The sequence below is a fragment of the Pipistrellus hanaki genome, assembly GCF_964339955.1.
Source record: "Pipistrellus hanaki genome assembly, chromosome: 19".
In the NCBI taxonomy this organism is placed as follows: domain Eukaryota; kingdom Metazoa; phylum Chordata; class Mammalia; order Chiroptera; family Vespertilionidae; genus Pipistrellus; species Pipistrellus hanaki.
In genome coordinates this window covers 22201056-22221555 of record NC_140521.1, presented here as the reverse complement: position 1 = coordinate 22221555, position 20500 = coordinate 22201056, and the positions used below count along the sequence as shown (strand labels likewise).

General features: G+C 46.6%; 2 protein-coding genes across 2 annotated transcripts; one reads left to right on the top strand and one right to left on the bottom strand.

Annotated features, from left to right (window-relative positions):
* The first annotated feature begins 8747 nt into the window (after positions 1-8747).
* TRIAP1 (TP53 regulated inhibitor of apoptosis 1) lies at positions 8748-11225 on the top strand. The gene is made up of 2 exons (XM_084868392.1): positions 8748-9632; positions 10257-11225. The coding sequence occupies exons 1-2, from the start codon at positions 9144-9146 to the stop codon at positions 10338-10340; spliced, it is 573 nt and encodes a 190-aa protein (XP_084724518.1). The 5' UTR covers positions 8748-9143; the 3' UTR covers positions 10341-11225.
* A 1869-nt stretch (positions 11226-13094) lies between these two features.
* Positions 13095-15516, bottom strand: COX6A1 (cytochrome c oxidase subunit 6A1). The gene is made up of 3 exons (XM_084868400.1): positions 15041-15516; positions 14765-14907; positions 13095-13359 (listed from the first exon to the last, which is right to left on the bottom strand). Exons 1-3 carry the CDS (start codon positions 15138-15140, stop codon positions 13273-13275), a joined length of 330 nt encoding a protein of 109 aa, XP_084724526.1. The 5' UTR covers positions 15141-15516; the 3' UTR covers positions 13095-13272.
* Between the last annotated feature and the right edge of the window lie 4984 nt (positions 15517-20500).

The following is a 20500-nucleotide window of genomic DNA, read 5'->3' as shown; positions in this document are numbered from 1 at the left end:
TTGATTCCAGTCAAGGGCACATATCCAGGTTGTGGGCCCGACCCCCAGTAGGGGGTGTGCGAGAGGCAGCTGATCATTGGTTCTTTCTCATCATTGATGTTTCTATCTCTTTCCTTCTCCCTCCTCTCTGAAAAATCAGTAAAAATATATTTAAAATGGGAGAGCTGTGGTCAACATTAGACAGTGTACAACTTACAGATTCTTCCAACAACCCTCTGCAGTAATTGGTTATTATTCCTTGGGATTGATAAATTTAAATATTTTTGGATAATTACTATGGGTAAGTTGCTTTTGGGAGGTAGGTCATTAAAAGCAATTGAATACAATATGTTAAATCTAACAGGTAAGCACAGCTCGTCAAGGGAGTAGAAAGGATACCTAACTCAGCCTGGGTGAGGAACAATTACTCAGAAGAGGTGATGCCATTGCTAAAGGATGGGCAAAAATAGCTGGATTGGGAGGATGGGAAATGGACTTCCTGGCAGGTAACTTGCTCAAGAGTGGTTTATAAGTGACTTACAGGTTCCTCAATGGACTGGGATCTGTGCCCAGTTCTGGTACTTCTGAGGCAAGTGCTTTGAGGAGATGAAAGTGCCTCCCCTTGCAAGATGTACCACAAACAACTCAGGACTCGCCCACTAGTTGCTTCATTAAAGTGTGCAGATGGCATATTAGTAAAAGCAAACAGGAGCCGAACATCTATAAGGCTTCACTCCTGTTTCAGGATTTAAGCGTACATGACAGGAGGCCTGAACTTGCTTCAGATACTTGCTCAGTCACTGAGCTTGCAGGGCTAAACCTAATGGGACAAAGGGGCAAGGCTATGAAATGCACATCTGGGCAGAGGCTGCCTAGAGGACTAAGTTGTAAGATTTTTTAAAAATATATTTTATTGATTTTTTACAGAGAGGAAGGGAGAGGGACAGAGAGCTAGAAACATCCATGAGAGAGAAACATCGACCAGCTGCCTCTTGCACACCCCCTACTGGGGATGTGCCCGCAACCCAGGTACATGCCCTCAACCGAAATCAAACCTGGGACCTTTCAGTCCGCAGACCTACACTCCACCGCTGAGCCAAACCGGTTTTGGCTGTAAGATTTTTTTTTAAGGAAAGGACTAGTTCTTTTTATGGCTCCAGCCTTAGAGTAGACACAGTAAACACTCATAGTATGAAGAGTGGACAGTGGGGTCCATTCCAGGACAGGCACTGTCTTAACTGGTCTGGAACAAAGTATGATTTTAACAGACCTTAAGTTTCTTGCCAAAAGTGAAGGCTGTACTACTGCTTTTTTGTTAATCACATAAGAATTTTGTGTTTGGGGAGAATCCAAGATGGCTGCACAGGTAAACACCTAGCCGCAGCCGCACACAACAATCTCAATAAAATACAACTAAAATATAAAATGGACATTACCCAGAACTACAGGAAAGTCGACTGACTGGAAATTCTACAACGAGAAGGAAAGAGAAAACCAGAAGGAAGCGCGGAGGAGCAGTAAAAGCCTAAGGTACGGAGACACACGGTGCGCGCGGAAAGGGCGGAGCCGGAGAGAAGGGCGGCTGAGTGCCTGGCTGGCGTTCCCTAGCGGGAAGGAGACAAAAGCTCCGACTGTGCTGGGCCCCAGTTCCGGCTGCTCTGAACCCCAGTTCTAGGCCAGACCCCGGGGACCCAGGCTCATCCATAGGGAGCTGGGCTGTAAGGCAGAACCCCCGGGGAGCGGCGAAAGGAGGTCCTGGAGGCTCGCACATTGCACGCAGAGAAGGGGCGGTTGGCTGTGCCGCGGGATTGCCCTGGTGGGAAGGAGACAAAAGCTCCGGACTGCTCTGAATGCCACCTCCAACTCCACTTCCAACTGAACTGAACCCCAGTTCCAGGCTCATTGCGGGAGAGCCTAGGCTGTTTGGTAGCAGGCAAAAATCGAGGGCACCTTTCTCTCAGAGGTGCTTGCAACGAGTCCTGAAGGACCCTGGGGATTACTGAGACTCAGGAGCCACATAGGGCAGGGCTGACGGAAGCCAAGGCTGTAGGCTCCACCCTGAAACCCTGCCCCATCAGGGAAGCTGCGAAAATGCCGAGACAATGAAATAGATCACAAACGAAAAAAATGGAGGACAAAAGCGACTGGATATAGAGTTCAAATCTATGCTTATAAGGTTTTTCAAGAATTTCCTAGAAAAGGTCGATAAGACCTATGAGAATATGAAAAGGGATCAACTAGAATTAATAAGGAATCAACAAGAAATGATAAGGGATCAACAAGAAATAAAGAATACATTGTCTGAAATAAAAAATATTATACAGAGTTCTAAAAACAGAAGGGAAGATCGCAAGAATCAAGTCAAAGATTTGGAACATAAAGAGCCAAAAGAAACTCCTCCGCAGAAGCAAGAAGGCAAGAGAATCCAGAAAATTGAAGATAATGTAAGAAACCTCTGAGACAATTTCAAGCGAACCAACATCAGAATTATGGGGGTCCCAGAAGATGAGAGAGAGCAAGATATCGAAAACATACTGAAAGAAATAGTGACAGAAAACTTCCCCAACTTGGTGAAAGAATTAGACTTACAAGCCCAGGAAGCGCACAGAACTCCAAACAAAAGGAATCCAAAGAGGACCACACCAAGACAAATCATAATTAAAATTCCAAGAGCAAAAGACAAAGAGCAAGAGCAAAGCAGGTAGTTACCTATAAAGGAGCACCTATACGATTGTCAGCTGATTTCTCAACAGAAACCATACAGGCCAGACGGGAATGGCAAGAAATATTCAAGGTGATGAATAGTAAGAAACTACAGCCAAAGATAATCTACCAACCAAAGCTATCACTCAGAATCAAAGGCCAGATAAAGAGCTTCACTAATAAAAAAAAGCTAAAGGAGTTCATCACCGCCAAACTAGAATTATATGAATTGCTGAAGGGGGTTCTTTTGGAAGAGAAAGTAAATAAAGATAAAAATTATGAACAACAAATACATAACTATCAACAAGTGAATCTAAAAACGAAGGAAATTAAATAAAAAATCTGATGAACAATATTAACTGTTGAATATAATAGAATCAGAGGTATGGAAGGGGAGTGAACTGACGATTCTTGGGAAAAGGGAGTGGGGATGTGGGAAGAGACTGAACATAAACTGTGCACCTATGGATGAGGACAATGGGGGATGGGGAAAGGGCAGAGGGTGGGGTGGGAACCTGGTGGAGAGCAATGGAGGGGAAGAAAAAAAGAGGAACATTTGTAATATGAACAATAAAAAATTATTTAAAAAAAGAATTTTGTGTTTAAGAAAACTTGGAGAAAAAAATCATAAAGGTGACCTTTGAACTGTTGAGTTTACATTTCTGTTGGGCAGTATAACAAATGGCTAAGAGCTTAGGCTCCTGAATTCAAGTCCCAGTTATGCTTTTTTCCCACCATAGCCACCTTCACATTGCATATGTGCAAATTATCCTCTCTATGTACCAGTTTCCTCATTTGTAGAATGCTTCATAGAGCTGTTGGGAAGATTAAATAAAATGATGTTAAAAAATATAATGCTGGGATATATTATCATGTCAATAAGAGATGGCTGCTGAATAGCACCTGCTCCTTTTATTTATTTTTATTGATTTCAGAGAGGAGAAGGAAGAGAGAGAAACATCAATTATGAGAGAAAATCATTGATTGGCTGCCTCCTGCATGCCCCCTACTGGGGATCAAGCCTTTAACTTGGGCATGTGCCCTTGACCATAATCGAATCTGGGACCTTTCAGTCCCCAGGCCAACACTATCCACTGAGCCAAACCAGCTAGGGTGAGCCTGCTTCTTTTAGAAAGAGTTAGTACAGCCGGGACCGGTTTGGCTCAATGGATAGAGCGTCGGCTTGGGGACTGAAAGGTCCCGGGTTCGATTCCGGTCAAGGGCATGTACCTTGGTTGCGGGCATATCCCCAGTAGGGGGTGTGCAAGAGGCGGCTGATCGATGATTCTCTCATCGATGTTTCTAACTCTATCTCTCTCCCTTCCTCTCTGTATAAAATCAATAAAATATATTAAAAAAAAGAAAGAAAGAGTTAGTACACCCCAAGTACACATCAGTCCAACTCATTCAGAGTATAACTGCACTTCACCTGCTCTAGTCACACTTAACCTGCTTAGTCTCTACAGACTGGAGGGGTGCCCACTGTTCCTGGGCCTTTGGAGATTTTGATGAAGATTCACCTACTGCCAACAAGTTAAAAGCTACTGCTTCCCAACAGTTGATCTAGTAACAACTGATTTATTCATCACTTCATGGGTGACATTTCCAGGAAAAAATTCATCCTTTTAGCTGTCACACATTTCCACCTGTTTATAATGATGTTGTTTCTAGAATAAACCCACAACTCCCTGTTTCCTTCATCATAGGCTCTGAGCCCAGGGGTCTGAGAATGGCACTGCAAGCCGATCCTTCGCTTGGCAAGTAGATTAACTTTTCCTGACCTCGGGATCCTGTGTAAGACACCCAACAGGAACTGATGAGCTCTTAGGTGCCTGTGAAACACTCACTGACTAAATGCCTACCTCATCTCAGCTTTCTGAGTCCAGGTTTTACAAGAAAATTTAGCCCAGATACTGTAGAACACCCATTTTGATAATCAGCTATGTATCGGGACTAATATTAATTATAAACTATCCTTGGGAGAATTGAAGAGAGTCACTTGGATCTGTGTTCTGGTTCTGCCTGAGATATACTTCAGCTGTGAACTAGAAGTCCCTGCCCTCTGAAGCTCATAGACAGGTATTAAACTGGGAAATGCAAATAAAAGGTATTTAATGGAAATCAGTATAGCAGCATGGAGGAGGAAGTGGCTCTGCCAGCTCTGGACTGACACTAGGACAGTTTTCTGTTTCAGGTTCTGCCCTTCCCTGGTATCGGGCTGGCTGCCAGGAGTCATTTCTCTGGGCACCACCCTACTTCGATCCCTCCTCATTTATTTCTAGTTTGATGCAGACCTGAATGAAAGTTAATCATTTTGGCTCAGAGTTTTTGATTCAAATAAGGTTCCTGAGGGCCATCCTAAGCACTGAAGTGTTTGGCTGCAGTCAGAGACGCCATCTGAGTCAGTCTCTGGCTTTGAGATGAAAATAGTTTCTATGGTATATCCAAAGCAGTAAGGCTCCGAGTTCCAAATCCTGACCTCTCTCACTCCGGGAAACTGCGGGGCATGTTACATAACCTGTCTGAGTGTTAGTTTCTTCATCAATAAAAGAGATACTAGTATTTCCTTTCAGGGGTTGTATGTGATAACTGAGTTAATGCATATAAATATTAGTGCCTGTCATGTTAGCATGCTAATGCTTTTTATGTTAAACCAAATGATAGCCATACTGCTGAGAAAGCCCTGATCACCTGTCATTTGGTTTGAGCTAAAAAGGACTAAGCTTTTACAGCAGTTGGCTATCACTTAAAACTCTTAACACTTGTCTTCACTTAACTGGGTTCCATTTCAAATGTCAGACAGCATGTCCAAAACATGAAGTCCCAAATTTATGCCAGGATGGCAGATCACTGAATACCAAGTCACTATTCCAGCTACCAGACCCAAATCCCTCTTCATCTTTTTCACAAACTCTTCTCTGAGTAATAGTCACATTTCATCTAGTTATTCTCTAGATGACTTAGGAAATTCTGACTCTCCTTTGTGCTTCTATCACCTACTTTCCCAAAGATATTAATAAAGAACAGTCGCCAAAACCGGTTTGGCTCAGTGGATAGAGCGTCAGCCTGCAGACTGAAAGGTCCCAGGTTCGATTCTGGTCAAGGGCATGTACCTTGGTTGTGGGCACGTCCCCAGTAGGGGGTGTGCAAGAGGCACCTGATCGATGATTCTCTCATCGATGTTTCTAACTCTCAATCCCTCTCTCTTCTTTTCTGTAAAAAATCAATAAAATATACTTTAAAAAAAAAAAAAGTCAACAAACATTTACTGAGTGTCTGCTCAGTGCTAGAGACTGAGAACATGATGAGCAATAACAAACATGCTCCCAGAACATGGACGAGTGGGAGGAGAGAGGTAGATAATCCAATATCACTTAAGTGATGTATAAAACATGTAAAATTCCAGCACTATTGAATACCATGTGAAAGCCACAAGTCCTTAGAAGGTGGCAGAAGAAATCTGAAGAAAGAAATTAGGCAAAAGAGAGTAAGTGTGATGAACTGGGGGTAAAGGCAAGGGCCTTTAAGAAGAAAAAAGGAGCCGAAACCAGTTTGGCTCAGTGGATAGAGCGTCAGTCTGCAGACTGAAAGGTCCCAGGTTTGATTCCGGTCAAGGGCATGTACATTGGTTGCAGGCACATCCCTGGTGTGGAGTGTGCAGGAGGCAGCTGGTCGATGTCTCTCTCTCATCGATGTTTCTAGCTTCCTATCTCGCTCTCTATCTCCTCTTCCTTCTTCTCTGTAAAAAAATCAATAAAATATATTTATAAAAAAGGAAAAAGGACCCCTAGCTGGTTTGGCTCAGTGAATAGAAGGTTGGCCTGCCGATTAAAGGGCCCCAGGTTCAATTACAGTCAAGGGCATGTACCTCAGTTGCAGGCTCAATCCCCAGTGAGAACCGTGCAGGAGGCAGCCAATCAATGATCCTTTCTCATTGATGTTTCTAGCTTTCCCTCTCCCCTCCACTACTCTCTAAACATCAAAGGAAAAAAAGGAGGGCAGGAGGACTTGAAAGTTACGGTGTTGTCTTGTCTTGCATTACATGATGTCCTGCCTGTTATGGTGAAGCTTTTGTCTTGATGCTGTGCCACCTGAAGCTTTCTGACATCAGATTTCTAGTGTTTTTTGTTTGTTTGCTTTTTCAATTTTAATTGATTTTTTACAGAGATGAAGAGAGAGTGATAGAGTTATAAACATCAATGAGAGAGAAACACCTGATCAGCTGCCTCCTGCACACCCCCTAGTGGGGATGTGCCCCCCAACTAAGGTACATGCCCTTGTCTGGAATCGAACCCAGGACCTTTTAGTCCACAGGCTGATGCTCTATCCACTGAGCCAAACTGGTCAGGGCAGATTTCTGTTTTGAAACACTGTGTAACTTTGGGCAAATTAGTTAAACTCTCTACCTGAGCACCAAAATACAAATAGAGAAAGGATTTGAAGAAATCAAAGACGAGTTCAGAGCAGGAGGCTAACAAGCAGTTTACACAAAGGGTATTGTCTCAGATGGTCTGGCCATCCCTATTGGTGCTAATGGCACTCATCTTTCTTGTTCCCACCTGTACTAGTTTATTACTTTTTAAAATTCCATCAGGAAAAGGCTAGGAAAGAGTTGTAGACTGCCCCTATTTTTATGAGTTACATTCCCACTAACAGAGCTGGATGCCAAACCAGCAAACAAGTCTGCTTTTCAAAAAAGCATTTTCTTTTAAAAAATGTATTAAGATTTGGCATCAATTGTTAGAGGTGGGTAGAAGATGTGTCTTTTTAGTATTTACAAGCTAGTCTGTCAAAGACCCGCCCCTCCCCATTGCATTACACTACTTTTCACAACCTATTACTCTGCCTCCTTAGGCATGTATGTTCTTCCTGTGCATTGCCACTTTCTTTAAGACTAACCATTAACCGTGTTCTACATGCCTTTTCAGGGAGCAAAAGGAAACAATGCATCATCAGAAATGTAAAAACATGGATGATATCATACACAATGTTCTTTTTTTATCAAATACACAATGAATTTTGCCTTTTTTATCAAATATATCAAATATACCCTTTCCATGTCAGCACAGAAAGGTATTTGTTTCATTATTATTCTTTTACATTTTTTTATTGATTTCAGAGAGGGAGAGAGAGAAACATCGATGATTGGCTGCCTCCTACATGCCCCCCACTGGAGATGGAGCCACAATCCCAGCAATGTGCCCTTAACTGGAAAGGAACCTAATCGAACCCAGGACCCTTCAGTCCAGACAAATCGGCTAAGGCTGTTTCATTATTTTTAATAACTGCTGAATGGTCCTTTGTATGATGATGTATTAGTCACAAAGAACACTTAGATTATATCTGTTTCTAGGGGTTTTTGTTTCTTCCTTACTATGAACAGATTTGCATACCCTGGATACTTGTAAACACAGCTTGGTGCACTTTCACAGATAGTTCCATAACCACTAGGTCAGACAATGTGTATATTTAAATTTTTGAAAAAAATAAAAATCTGAGAGATGCGTCCAACTCAGATGTGAACTCATTCTAATAAGAGACATAAATTAACAAAAATAAGACAGTTGCTTGTGTACATGCATATAAGTACAACCAATGGACATAAAACTCTGGGGAGGGAGGGTATGTATGGGAGGAAGGGAGGGAGGGGGGCAAAAAAAATAAAATATATTTAAAAAAATAAAAATAAAGATATTAAGTTGAAAAAAAATAAGACAGTCAAAAAATATCTGAAGAAAACCCATTTAAAAGCCGGGACCGGTTTGGCTCGGTGGATAGAGCGTTGGCCTGCGGACTGAAGGGTCCCGGGTTCGATTCTGGTCAAGGGCATGTACCTTGGTTGTGGGCACATCCCCGGTAGGGGGTGTGCAAGAGGCAGCTGATCGATGACTCTCTCTCATCGATGTTTCTAACTCTCTACCCCTCTCTCTTCCTCTCTGTGAAAAATCAATAAAATATATTAAAAAAAAAAAAAAAGAAAACCCATTTAAGATAAGGAAGCGGGAGGGGATTTGGATTGGTCAGGACAGGCCCTTCAGAGGAGATAAACAGACCTGCCAAAGGGGCAGATTGTTCAAGAAAAGGGGAATAACAAGTGCAAAGAGCCTAGAGAAGGCACTATTTGGCACGTTGGAGAAACAGATGGTGCCCACGTGACTGGACTGTAAGAGGAGGATGCCCAGGCGGTAGGACAAGCTCTGAGAAGCAGACCCTCAAAGATACTCAGCAGTTCGGATTGTGTTACCCGAGAGGCGCTGAGGAATTTAAACGCGAGCGCCAGGACCCGTTACGGTTAGACAGAGGAACACCCTTACCCGCGGGGTGAGCGTGGGCAAGTTCCTGCATCTCGCCTAAGGTTCTCACTGAAAAGAGACCCTCATCGCCTCCCTAATGCCTGCGACGGCCCCGCAGGCCAGGCTTGGGCCGCAGCCGCGGTTTACCTGTCCTCCAGCACCGACTCCATGGGCTGCACCCCGTCCGTGTCCACGGCGCGCAGCCGGTCTGCAAAGGCGACGGCCTTCTCCAGCCGCGCCACGGCCTCCCGGCCGCCGAAGTCCACCAGCGCCAGCCGCTCCAGGTGCTCGATCACGTCGCCGGGGACGCGCCCCCTTTCCTGGGGCGCCGCCTCGCCGCCCGCGGAGACACCCCCGCCTCCGGCCTTGGAGGCGAAGCCCCGGCCCCCGCCCCCCGGGGCCCGGAGCACCCGCCGCGCCGCCCGCGCCCACATCCCTCCTCTCGGACTCCGTAGGCGCAGCAGACGGCGCGCCAGGATGACGCCATCAGAGGGCGCCGCCGCCGCCGCCATGAACAGCGTCGGGGAGGGCTGCACCGACATGAAGCGCGAGTACGATCAGTGCTTTAATCGCTGGTTTGCCGAGAAGTTCCTCAAGGGGGACAGCTCCGGGGACCCGTGCACCGACCTCTTCAAGCGCTACCAGCAGTGCGTCCAGGTGAGCTGCGCCCGCTCCGCCCGGCCTCCCGCCTCTGTCTTGCGGGCGTTGGGAGCGGGCGGGTGGAGAAGAGCCTTGTCATCGCGGCAGCCGCAGTTCTCTCGGCCGTCACCACCCAGGCTGCCTGGGATCTCGCCTGAGATGACAAGTTAAATGTTTTTGTGGTGCTTTACTTTTTACGGAGCACAGTAACATTCTTTGGGGCATTTGGTGTTCATCTTAAACTTGCCAAGTGGGCGTAGTCCTAACTGAAAAATGGAACACTCACACCCAGAAAAAGGAAGTGATTAGGCCAAGTTCACTAGAATCAAGTTTTTTTTTTTTGTTTTTTTTTTCCGGTAGTGCACTTTTCCACTATTGTTTGGGGGTGAGGCTGGGTGTCAGCCTTCTCTGGCCTGTTAAGATATTATGGAGGGTTTTATTTTTGGTTGTTATAAACATTTTATTGGCCTGATGGAGGGCTTTGTTTTTTGTCGTCATAAATCCTTTATTGACCTGTTTTCTCTCCCCCCTCCCTCTCTCCAGTTGTTGCTGTCTTTATCCCAGTTGCAGACAGGAAAAGTGAGGCTTGCTCAAAGCCAGTAAGCTTCATATTGACCTTTATAATGTGTCTTCTCCCATCAGAAAGCAATAAAGGAGAAGGAGATTCCCATCGAAGGACTGGAGTTCATGGGCCATGGCAGAGACAAGCCTGAAAGCTCTTCTTGACCTTGACAGTCACCTTGAAAAGACTCCTCAAATCAGGAAATTTGAGCCCTCTGGATTTTGTCAATTAAGGCTGTGAAGATAGCCATCAATTTAATGAGGACTTATTTTCCTCTTAGATGTTTTCTTCTCACTCTGAACCACCACTTTTACTTTGGGATGACTTCTCACTTGCTCTGACATCTTGCAGGAACTTGCTGTGCTAAAATGGAATTTCTTGGAATTATGGTTGCAATACTTCATCTGGGATCAGCTTTAAATATATCTTGTATCTAAAGACTGATAAACTTGTCAGGATAATCATGGTTGCCTGACCCCTTGCCTTGAGTTACTAGTATGTCCCAAAGGACATTAGAGATACTGTACTGTGGTCATTGTTCATGGAAGCAACTGGTTAGGACCTCTTTTCTCTCAGGGAGCTAATGCTCTGAAAAGGGAGCCCAGTATGACTGCTTCAATCAATGCCTGGGAGTTTTATTTTATATACTAACTTAACTGTTAAACTTGCTCAATGGTGGACTAGGTTAGCCAAGAGGAAGCTTTTAACAGTTCCCAGCCTTAACAAGAGGTGTCAGATCTCAGATTACGATGTGAAAGCTTCAAGAATGTTAGAGCGAACACCATTTCAGTTCATAGTGCAGTTCAGTCATTAAGATCTTTGGAGTATGCTATGGAGGAAGATCCTAAATTGCAAAGATTTGCTGCTGTGGCCAGCTTTCAAGCTAAGTCAATGAATTAAGTAAACCTGTATATCATGAAAATGCCAAAATACTGTATCTGGTTAGGGGAGAAAGGAATTTTCTTTATTTGCGTTGTTTATCCACCCTGCCCTGTAATGTCTGTAATCATGAAGATGGAATAAATTGTAACATTTAGTTTCTATCATTATTTGACCCTTGAACTCTGTGCATTTTATAGAACAGCTATTACCCTGGTGTCACACATGTCCCATACATACATACATGGGGGGGGGGGGGCTTTATGTTTTATAATATAAAGTTGAGGAAAAAGTGAAGATTTATCTAACTTAGGTAGTATGGCATAGCAATTAGAAACTTCACTGACTTTAAAAATGTACTTCCACAGTAGACTACAGAAAATATTTTTAAATGTTTATATAATGGCACTAAGGATCAGGTGAGCAATTCCATACTCTACAACAGTGGTCGGCAAACTCATTAGTCAACAGAGCCAAATATCAACAGTACAACGATAAACTTCTTCTAACGCCACTTCTTCAAAATACTCGCCCAGGCTGTGGTATTTTGTGGAAGAGCCACATTCAAGGGGCTAAAGCCGCAGGTGGCTCACAAGCCGCAGTTTGCCGACCACAGCTCTAGAACAGTTGTCACCAACCTTTCGGACCTCACAGACCACCAGCTGGCGTCCACTGCTCCAAAGGTTTCCTTAAACCAGTGGTCACCAACCTTTCTGACCACCAGTTGGCAACCGCTATTCTAGAATGTCAGTAGTTCCCACAACTATTTATCTCGAGTAATTTAATAGTCTGAAACTTGATTTAAAGGCAGTATAATTTTGTTCACTTTACCAATTACTACTTCATATTTATTATTTTTTAAATATGGAATGCTTCACAAATTTGCATGTCATCTTTGTGCAAGGGCCATGCTAATCTGTATCGTTCCAATTTTATTGTTTATAAATATATTTTTATTGATTTCAGAGAGGAAGGGAGATAAACATTATGAGAATCATTGATCAGCTGCCTCCTGCACATCCCACACTGGGGATCAAGCCTGCAACCTGGCCATGTGTCCTGACTGGAATCTAACCTGGGACCCTTCAGTCCGCAGGCAGCCGATCTACGCCAAGCCAGCCAGGATTCATTCCAATTTTAGTACATGTGCTGCCGAAGTGAGCACACTACTTCATGTTTAATACGACCAGTCCTTAATGTCATTTCAAAACATTCTGCATTTATACTTTGACAGTTTAATGTCCATTCTACAAGGATTGTAAGATATTCGGAACCCAGCTGAGGGAGGCCAGACAGCAAGCTGAAGGTAAGTCCATCTGTCCTGGCAGTTCTATGGGGAAGCATAGGACATGGCTAGATCACAAATGGCCAAGATAACAGGATTCTTTTTTCTTAACTGTAAACGGTTTTCATGACCATTTCTATGTGCCTCACCTTTGTGCAGCACCAGTTTATGTCTTAACACCAAAACCTTAAAACTTCCCGAATCTCACCATAAAACTGTCTGGTTGAGCCTTGAGAATAAAATGAGCTCCAGGCCAACCACGTTCTTTTATTATAATTACTACTGAGAGAATACTTTTTGTTGTTATTCCTCATGTTATTTTCATTTCACCCTCCAACTATCTCAGCTACTTCAAAGAAGCTGCCTTTATTTTTCCAAAGGTTTTTGACCCTAACAACTTCAGGGTGCTGAGAGATGCCGCCAAGGTGAGAACTTGACACCTCCGGAGGAAATGATCAGACTAGTTAGTATTCTGCAGCAAATGCTGCCGGAGAGGGATAGGAAAATGCTGAGATACAGGAAGCACTTCCTCTCCAGAATCCTTTTTAAATGAAACTGCAGCCATTCTACTGGCCACTCAGGACCCAATCTTGTTACTTAGCTCCATTCCTTTGCTTTGTTACATACCCTGGGCACCAGAAACCAGACAGGCCTGTTATAAACCCCATTATTCAGAGGCCTCATTGCAGCAACAGAAATAACATTAATGCTAATTTCCCAGGAAAAAACACCACCAAAGAATGCAACTCTCAGCTTATGGCCAACCTAAGTTATTTATTTAAACCATCTTCTGCCATAAGCAGAGATGGGAGATCAGTCATCATTTCACATTAGGAAAGAAGTCAGCTAAGGTCCCGTACACCTTCTGGTCCGTGTGCAGAGTGTGGTCCAAACCACACTGTGGTCCCCGTGGGCATTGGTCCGGGTTCTCTCTAATGGTCCTCTTCGTAGCCTGTTGGCAGCGGGTTCATGTGGGGGTTATGGAAGAGAGTGTGGTTACCGTCTCCCCAGGGGAAGGGCTGTGGAGGGAAGAAGTCAATTAGGACATTCCAGAAAAGTTCAGAAACCACACTGCCACGAACTGCTTAAAATAGGGTAAGTGACAGATAATACATAAAACAAAATGGAAATTAGTCCTCTACTGGCATAAAGTAGGTAGCAGGAAAAGAAAGCTTAAGTTTGTTATTCATAAACCTCTCCCTGGTAAGCATATTATGAAAGTGTAACCCTTGCCGAAACCGGTTTGGCTCAGTGGTAGAGCGTCGGTCTGCGGACTGAAAGGTTCCAGGTTCCATTCCGGTCAGGGGCATGTACACTGGTTGCTGGCACATCCCCAGTAGGGGGTGTGCAGGAGGCAGCTGGTCGATGTTTCTCTCTCATCGACGTTTCTAGCTCTCTATCTCTCTCCCTTCCTCTCTGTAAAAAATCAATAAAATATATTTAAAAAAAAAAAAAAAAGAAAGTATAACCCTCAAATCACCTGTATGGGAATGGCAGAGGTGGTAAGGTGAGAAGATACTCGCATGGTACCTTTGAAAAGCATTGCTCTGGGATCGTGGTTTCCAACCCTGGATGACTCTGCTGTGCCAGGGACATAGGCAATCAATACCTGGAGACATCTGAGGCGGGATGGGGCACTACTGGCATCTAGTGGGCAGAGGTCAAGGATGCTGCTAAACAGCCTACAACTGCGGACAGCCGGCTCCCCGCGAGGACTATCCAGTTCTAAATATCTATAGTGCTGAGGCTGAGAAACCTCCTGTATGACTTCTAATTCTACGGTACCAGGGTGGGAGTGGGGCTCAAAGACTCAAAAAAAAAAAAGAAAGAAAATTCTTTCTGAAACTAAGAATCTAGCTTAATTTCTCTGAGCCCAGTCCTACCTGGACTGATGTAATAGTTATTAAAGAACCAGAGGGGCGCTTGTTAAGAATACGGCGGAGAGCAAATGATTATGAAGCTACATCAACAGCCAAAGCGTAACACAGCGGGGAAGATAATAGCCTAAAGGAGAACGGGGGTGTCAGTCTCTTTGTTATGCAGCCGGTACCTGCCCGGTGCCCAGGTTTTAAAGGGGAACCAGGGTCCGACTGTGCCAATCTGAGCAAGTTTCCCAAACCTACACGTTTTGTACAGATGACAGCTGTTTCCGAACAGTCAGGAGGCAGATGGGTCAGAAGAGGAAAACTGGAAGTCACTTATTGCGGGACTTTGAAGAAGAAACTGAGAAGTGACACCCCCCTTCTTCATCCCCTCCCCCCTCCTCGGGTTCCCTTCCGTGAAACCGGAGAAAATAACTGGCGAATACTTAATGAGGAGCTGTGGACGCTCGGGACGCACTCCTCGCTTTCAGAAATGAAGAGCTGGGCCGAGGGCCTTTGGGACGGAAGGAGAACGGGCACTCCAGGCGCGGCCGGGGCCTACCTTGGTCCTGATGCGCAGGTGGGGGTAGGCGATGAACTCGGGTCTCTCGTGCTCTCCGTGGTGCGACTTGAGGAAGACGTTCAGCATGCTCACCGCCACGCCGGGGAGCGCCACGAAGTAGGTGAGGGCCCTCCACAGGCGGGCTGCGGAGCGCGAACGGCTGAGGCCGGCAGCGGCCGTCCGCGCCTCCCTCCCCTCCCCCAAGGCCTCGGCCCAAGGTCACGGCCCCCGCCGCCCGCCGCCGCCGCCCGGCCCCCGCCGCCCGCGGCCCCGTACCTGAGCCCTCCTCGCCGTGGGCGCCGCTCGACATGGGCCGCGCCGGCTGCAGCCGCCGCCCCAGCAGCGCAGAAACCCGAGCCACAGCCGCCGTCGCCATCTTTTCACCGAGACCTCCGCAGCGCCGGAAGCGGAAGCAGGCTGCGCTGTGGAGGCGGGACCCGCCTCAAAGGCAGTTCCTATTGGGCGGTGCCTAGCCCGGAGCCTGCGCACTCGCCCCGGTCGGCCGCGGGGAGCCGGGAGCCGGGGAGCCGGGGAGCCGCAGGGGTCGCAGTTCTCCCTCCCGGGCAGCGCCCCCCTCCGCTCGCACCCCTAGAACGAAGCGCGAAGGAAGGTTGTGGAGGGCACCCTGGCGTCGTGGGCACTCCCTTCACTGGAGTTCGTCGGCAACACGAACCACTTATCTCTGGCCCCACGTTATTTTTCGTAGCCCGGGCACAGCCGTTGTTGTTGTTGTTGTTGTTATTATTATTATTATTATTATTTATTATTATTATGTCTCCCTTGAGAGACTGTAAACCCTGATGCCAAGAGTTGGCCCGGCACAGCGTTCCCAGCCTGGAATGGTGCCTGGAAGCCAGCAGGTGCTCCACAAACGTTTGCTGACGAATGAGTGAATGAATAGTAACGGGAATGAAAACTTGGCCTCCGCTGTATTCTGGCTCAACAGCCGCGCCCCATCATTTCTTCCTTCCCTTTTCTTCCTTCTGCTCATCTAAAAAGAGCCTTGAAAAGAAAAGTTTAAGAAAATAGGTATAGGAGATAAAAATAAGCTTTTTTTTTTTTTTTAAATCATAAGCACCGTTAAGAATATAATGAAAGCCCTAACTAGTTTGGCTCAGTGGTAGAGCGTCGGCCTGCAGTCTGAAAAGTCCCAGGTTCGATTCCGGTCAAGGGCATGTACCTTGGTTGCAGGCACATCCCCAGTGGGGGTGTGCAGGAGGCAGCTGATGGATGTTTCTAACTCTCTATTCCTCTCCCTTCTTCTCTGTAAAACATCAATAAAATATATTTTTAAAAAGAAAAGAAAAAAATATAATGAAAGTTCTAACCGGTTTGGCTCAGTGAATAGAAAGTCAGCCGCGGACTGAAGGGTCAGGGTTCAGTTCCAGTTAAGAGCACAAAACCCGGTTGCCAGCTCCATCCCCGGTAGGGGGCGTGCAGGAGGCAGCTGGTCAATGATTCTCTTTCATCATTGATGTTTCTATCTCTCCCTTCCTCTCTGAAGTAAATTAAAAATATAAATATATGCCTTAGCTGGTTTGGCTCAGTGAGTAGAGCGTCAGCCTGCGGACTGAAGGGTCCTAGGTTCCATTCCGGCCAAGGGCACATGCCTGAGTTTCAGGCTTGATCCCCTGGAAGGGGGTGTGCAGGAGGCAGCCAATCAATTGATGTTTCTATCTGTCTCCCTCTCCCTTTCTCTCTGAAATCAATAAAGACTATATATATATATATATATATATATATATATATACACACACACACACATATACATAAAGAATGTAATGAAAGCTATGAGCCCTTTCCCCCGAAAATGTACCTGCTCTTAAGAACACACTGTTGGCCGGGACCGGTTTGTCTCAGTGGATAGAGCGTTGGCCTGCGGACTGAAAGGTCCCGGGTTCTATTCCGGACAAGGGCATGTACCTTGGTTGCGGGCACATCCCCAGTAGGGGGTGTGCAAGAGGCAGCTGATTGATGATTCTCTCTCTTTGATGTTTCTAACTCTCTAACTCTTTCTAAACAATCAATAAAATATATTTCTTTATAAAAAACACTGATTAGCAGACAGTGTTGTGGGAAGAAGGTCCCATAAAGTAATGCAGGACTTTTCAGAGATGCTGTGCCCCCGGCGAAGGAGCCCTGTCTAGGGAAACGAACAGGGGCGCTGTGGGAAGACTGGGCTCCCGTCTTGTTTCCTTCCCTAACAATCTGTGGGACCTTGGTCAAGTTAGATAAAACGAATACTTTAAGGTCATGCATTTCATGGATACAAAAACTTAGGATCATATTACTGGAGCTTCACAGTCTGCTGGAGCACTAGATCTTCCTCTGGGTAGTGGGGAGGGGGGAGGGTTTCATGTGTGTAAACAGAGTCACCAGAGTGTGTATGAGGCCCCAGAGTGTGGCCTTGGAAAGGGTTCAAGTTCAGGCATCAGAAAGTCCTGGGTTCAAATCTCTTGTCTGCTACCTGCTGTTTCCTCTTTTCTTAAATAGGGAAAGTAACACTCATTTTTATCCAACAAATAATTATTATCCAACAGATATTTATTGAGACACAGCTCTACCTTGGGAAGTTGTCCAACCTCCATCTACAATAAGTTTCATTTAATAAATATTACAATAACTACTAGTGTTCCCACTGTGTTCCGGGCATGCGCAGTAGTACCCCAGAGCTATAAACCTCTCTCTCTTGCAGCTCACATTCCAGTGGTGGAGACAGGATTAAGTGAAAAATGCTTCATGCCTGAAATATATTAAAAATTCAACCAATATTGGTTTTCTCAGAGGGCGTGCTATGAGTGCAGGTGGTACTGCTAAGTCAGGATCCTGTCTATCGTGCTTGGCAGAGTCCATGCTCAGGCATAATGCCTACGGAGTTACCGCCAGGTGTGCTCAGCATTTCAAAGCCTTGGGTCACTGAGTTTAGACAGCCCAGGACACCAAGATCACCAATACAACAAATAATAGTTATTGAGCACTTATTGTCTGCCCAAATGTCTTCCCACTTCAGTAAATGGCCACTCCGTTTCTCAATCCTTGGCTTCTGTCTCCCCACCCCCCCCACCACCACCACACACACACACACACACACTCACACACACTGCGATCCATCTCCAAATCCTGGCAGCTCTTCCTTAGGACATATCCAAAATTTGACCCCTTCTTACTACCGATGGCTCCTAATTTAATCAAAAGTGTTCTCTCTCACTTGGACAATTGCAGCACTTCATCCAGGGTCTCCCTGCTACCTGGTCCCCCGCCGTCTGTTCTCTCCATGGCAGCCAGAGGGATCCTTTAAGCCCGTCAGATCCTCTTCCTTCTCTGCTCAGAATCTTCCAGTGGCTCCCATCTCCCTCACAGTGAATGTCTAAGTCCTCACAGGGGGCTGCCAGGCCCTACAACCCGCCCCCAGCCACCTCTCTGACATCCGCCCTTCTGCCCACCACTTGGCCTTCTGGCCTTTCCTGGAACATTCCAGGCATCCCCTGCCTCAGGACATTGACACGTGCTCCTTTCTCTGTCCGGAATTGTTCCCCTCCAGAGAGCCCCATGAATTGCTTCTTCATTTCAGCCAGGGTCTGCTGAGGAGCCATCTTCTCAGAAAGGCCTTCCTAGACCATCCCGAAATGAAACAATCCTCTCCACCCTGACACTTCATTCTCCTCACTCTGCCTTATCTACCTTCCTGGTACTTACCACCGTCTGTCTCCCTTCAGGAACTACGTTTTGTTTTGTTTTGGTAAATCCTCACCCGAGGACATTTTCCACTGATTTCTAAGGAGAGTGGAAGAGCGAAGAAAAGACAAAAACATCGATGTGAGAGAAACACATCCATTGGTTGCCTCCTGCACGAGCCCCAACCAGGGTCTGGGCTGGGAAAGATCCTGCCCTTGATCAGAATCGGACCCAGGACCCTTCGATCCGCAGGCCGATGCGCTACCCACTGAGCCAAACCGGCGAGGGCTCAAATCAGTGTTTTTAACCTCAAAGCCATACAGACTTGGCTTTGGCTGGAAGGATATCAACGCCACGAGGGCACCCTGTCAAGCTCCTGCTGTCCAGATGCTCTGAAGAGGGAGCAGCAGGAAAGGAAAACCATTCCCTTTCTGACCTCAGTGCGTTTGCAAAGAAAAATAGTCCGAGTCATGAGATCCTTGATAACCGGCGGAACCTTCAACCGCGTTCCCAGCCTGTGCTGCCCCTCCCCCTCCTTGGCTGTGACTCCCAGGGCTTCGGGCCTCTGTGCGGGAGCTGCCCAAGGCCACGGCCACTGCCAGCCTGGCTTTGACGTCACCCTCTCTGGCAGCAGGTGGTATTTACACTCAAACTGAGCCCACGGAGGCCCCTCTGACGCTCGAGTTCCTTGAAACAAGGAGCTGGTGTGTGGGCGCCTCAATACTAGGGACAGCTACTCTGGGGGCGGCATCGGGGTGAGACCGGGGAGCTGCCCCGCCAAGGACAGGGCTCGCTCAGGGGAAAGCTTATCTGAGGCCTCCCGTCTGCTGCTTCCGCGGTGGTTTCTCCCAGCTCAGAGGCCGCCGATCCTGGCCCAGCAGATATTTGTCCACCAAGAGACGGACTCTAGAAGGCACCGCGGCATTTCCCACGCAGGCTGAGGGGAAGCCAGGGGGCTGTGACCACCACTCAGCCTCTGAATAACTTGTCTGAGCCGCTCAGCATCATAAATGCAATCAGAGTCTCCAGTGTGTCGTGGGGCGGGGGTGACAAGACAGCAGCGACCCTCGTGGAGCAGCCACCCAGAGGGAGAGACTGTCAAGGAAACAGCTATGAAGCCAGCGTGATGGATTCTGCAACTGGGGAGGCAGTACAGCCTGGGCCTTCGCATCAAGTTCAAGTCCCAGGTCCGCTGCTTAGCTATGAATCATGGGCAAGTCAAGTCACCTCTTAGAGTTTCTCGGGTGAATTGAAGTTACTACAAGGATTTAGCAGGATAGAAGATACTAGCGAACATTTATTAAGCACGTGTGTACCGAGCTCTTCTCATGTATTAATTTGGTCATTACAGCACTCCTATGAGATACATGCTATTCTTTCTTCTTTTTTTAACACATTTTATTGATTTTTTACAGAGAGGAAGAGAGAGGGATAGAGAGTTAGAAACATCGATGAGAGAGAATCATAGATCAGCTGCCTCTTGCACCCCCCCCACACACACACACACCGGGGATGTACCCGCAACCATGGTACATGCCCTTGACCGGAATCGAACCCGGGATCCTTCGGTCTGCAGGCCGACGGCTCTATCCACTGAGCCACACCGGTTTCGGCAGACACATGCTATTCTTATAGTATTGGTTCTAACCATCCGTCACAAGACCGGCGGGAGGTATGGCACCTGGTACATACTGAATTCTTTGTCCCTTGGTCTTGTCCATCATTAGTACCCGAGTTGTACCATTTTTAAAAAGTACTGTCACAGGGGCTGGCAGCAGAAAATAATTTGTACAGAATTGCTGGGCGTTTGTCTGCCCCAACCCTACATCCCCACAGTCAGTAACCCTGGAATAGATGGTGCTGCCCTGAGTACAGCCCTACATCCCCACAGTCAGTAACCCTGTAATAAAGGGTGCTGCCCTGAGTACAGCCCTACATCCCCACAGTCAGTGACCCTGTAATAAAGGGTGCTGCCCTGAGTACAAGGCAGAAAGGATGGGGTTCTCCCCGGCGCCCCCTGCAGTACCGCACTCCACCTGTGGGTGGCAGGCTCCACATGTG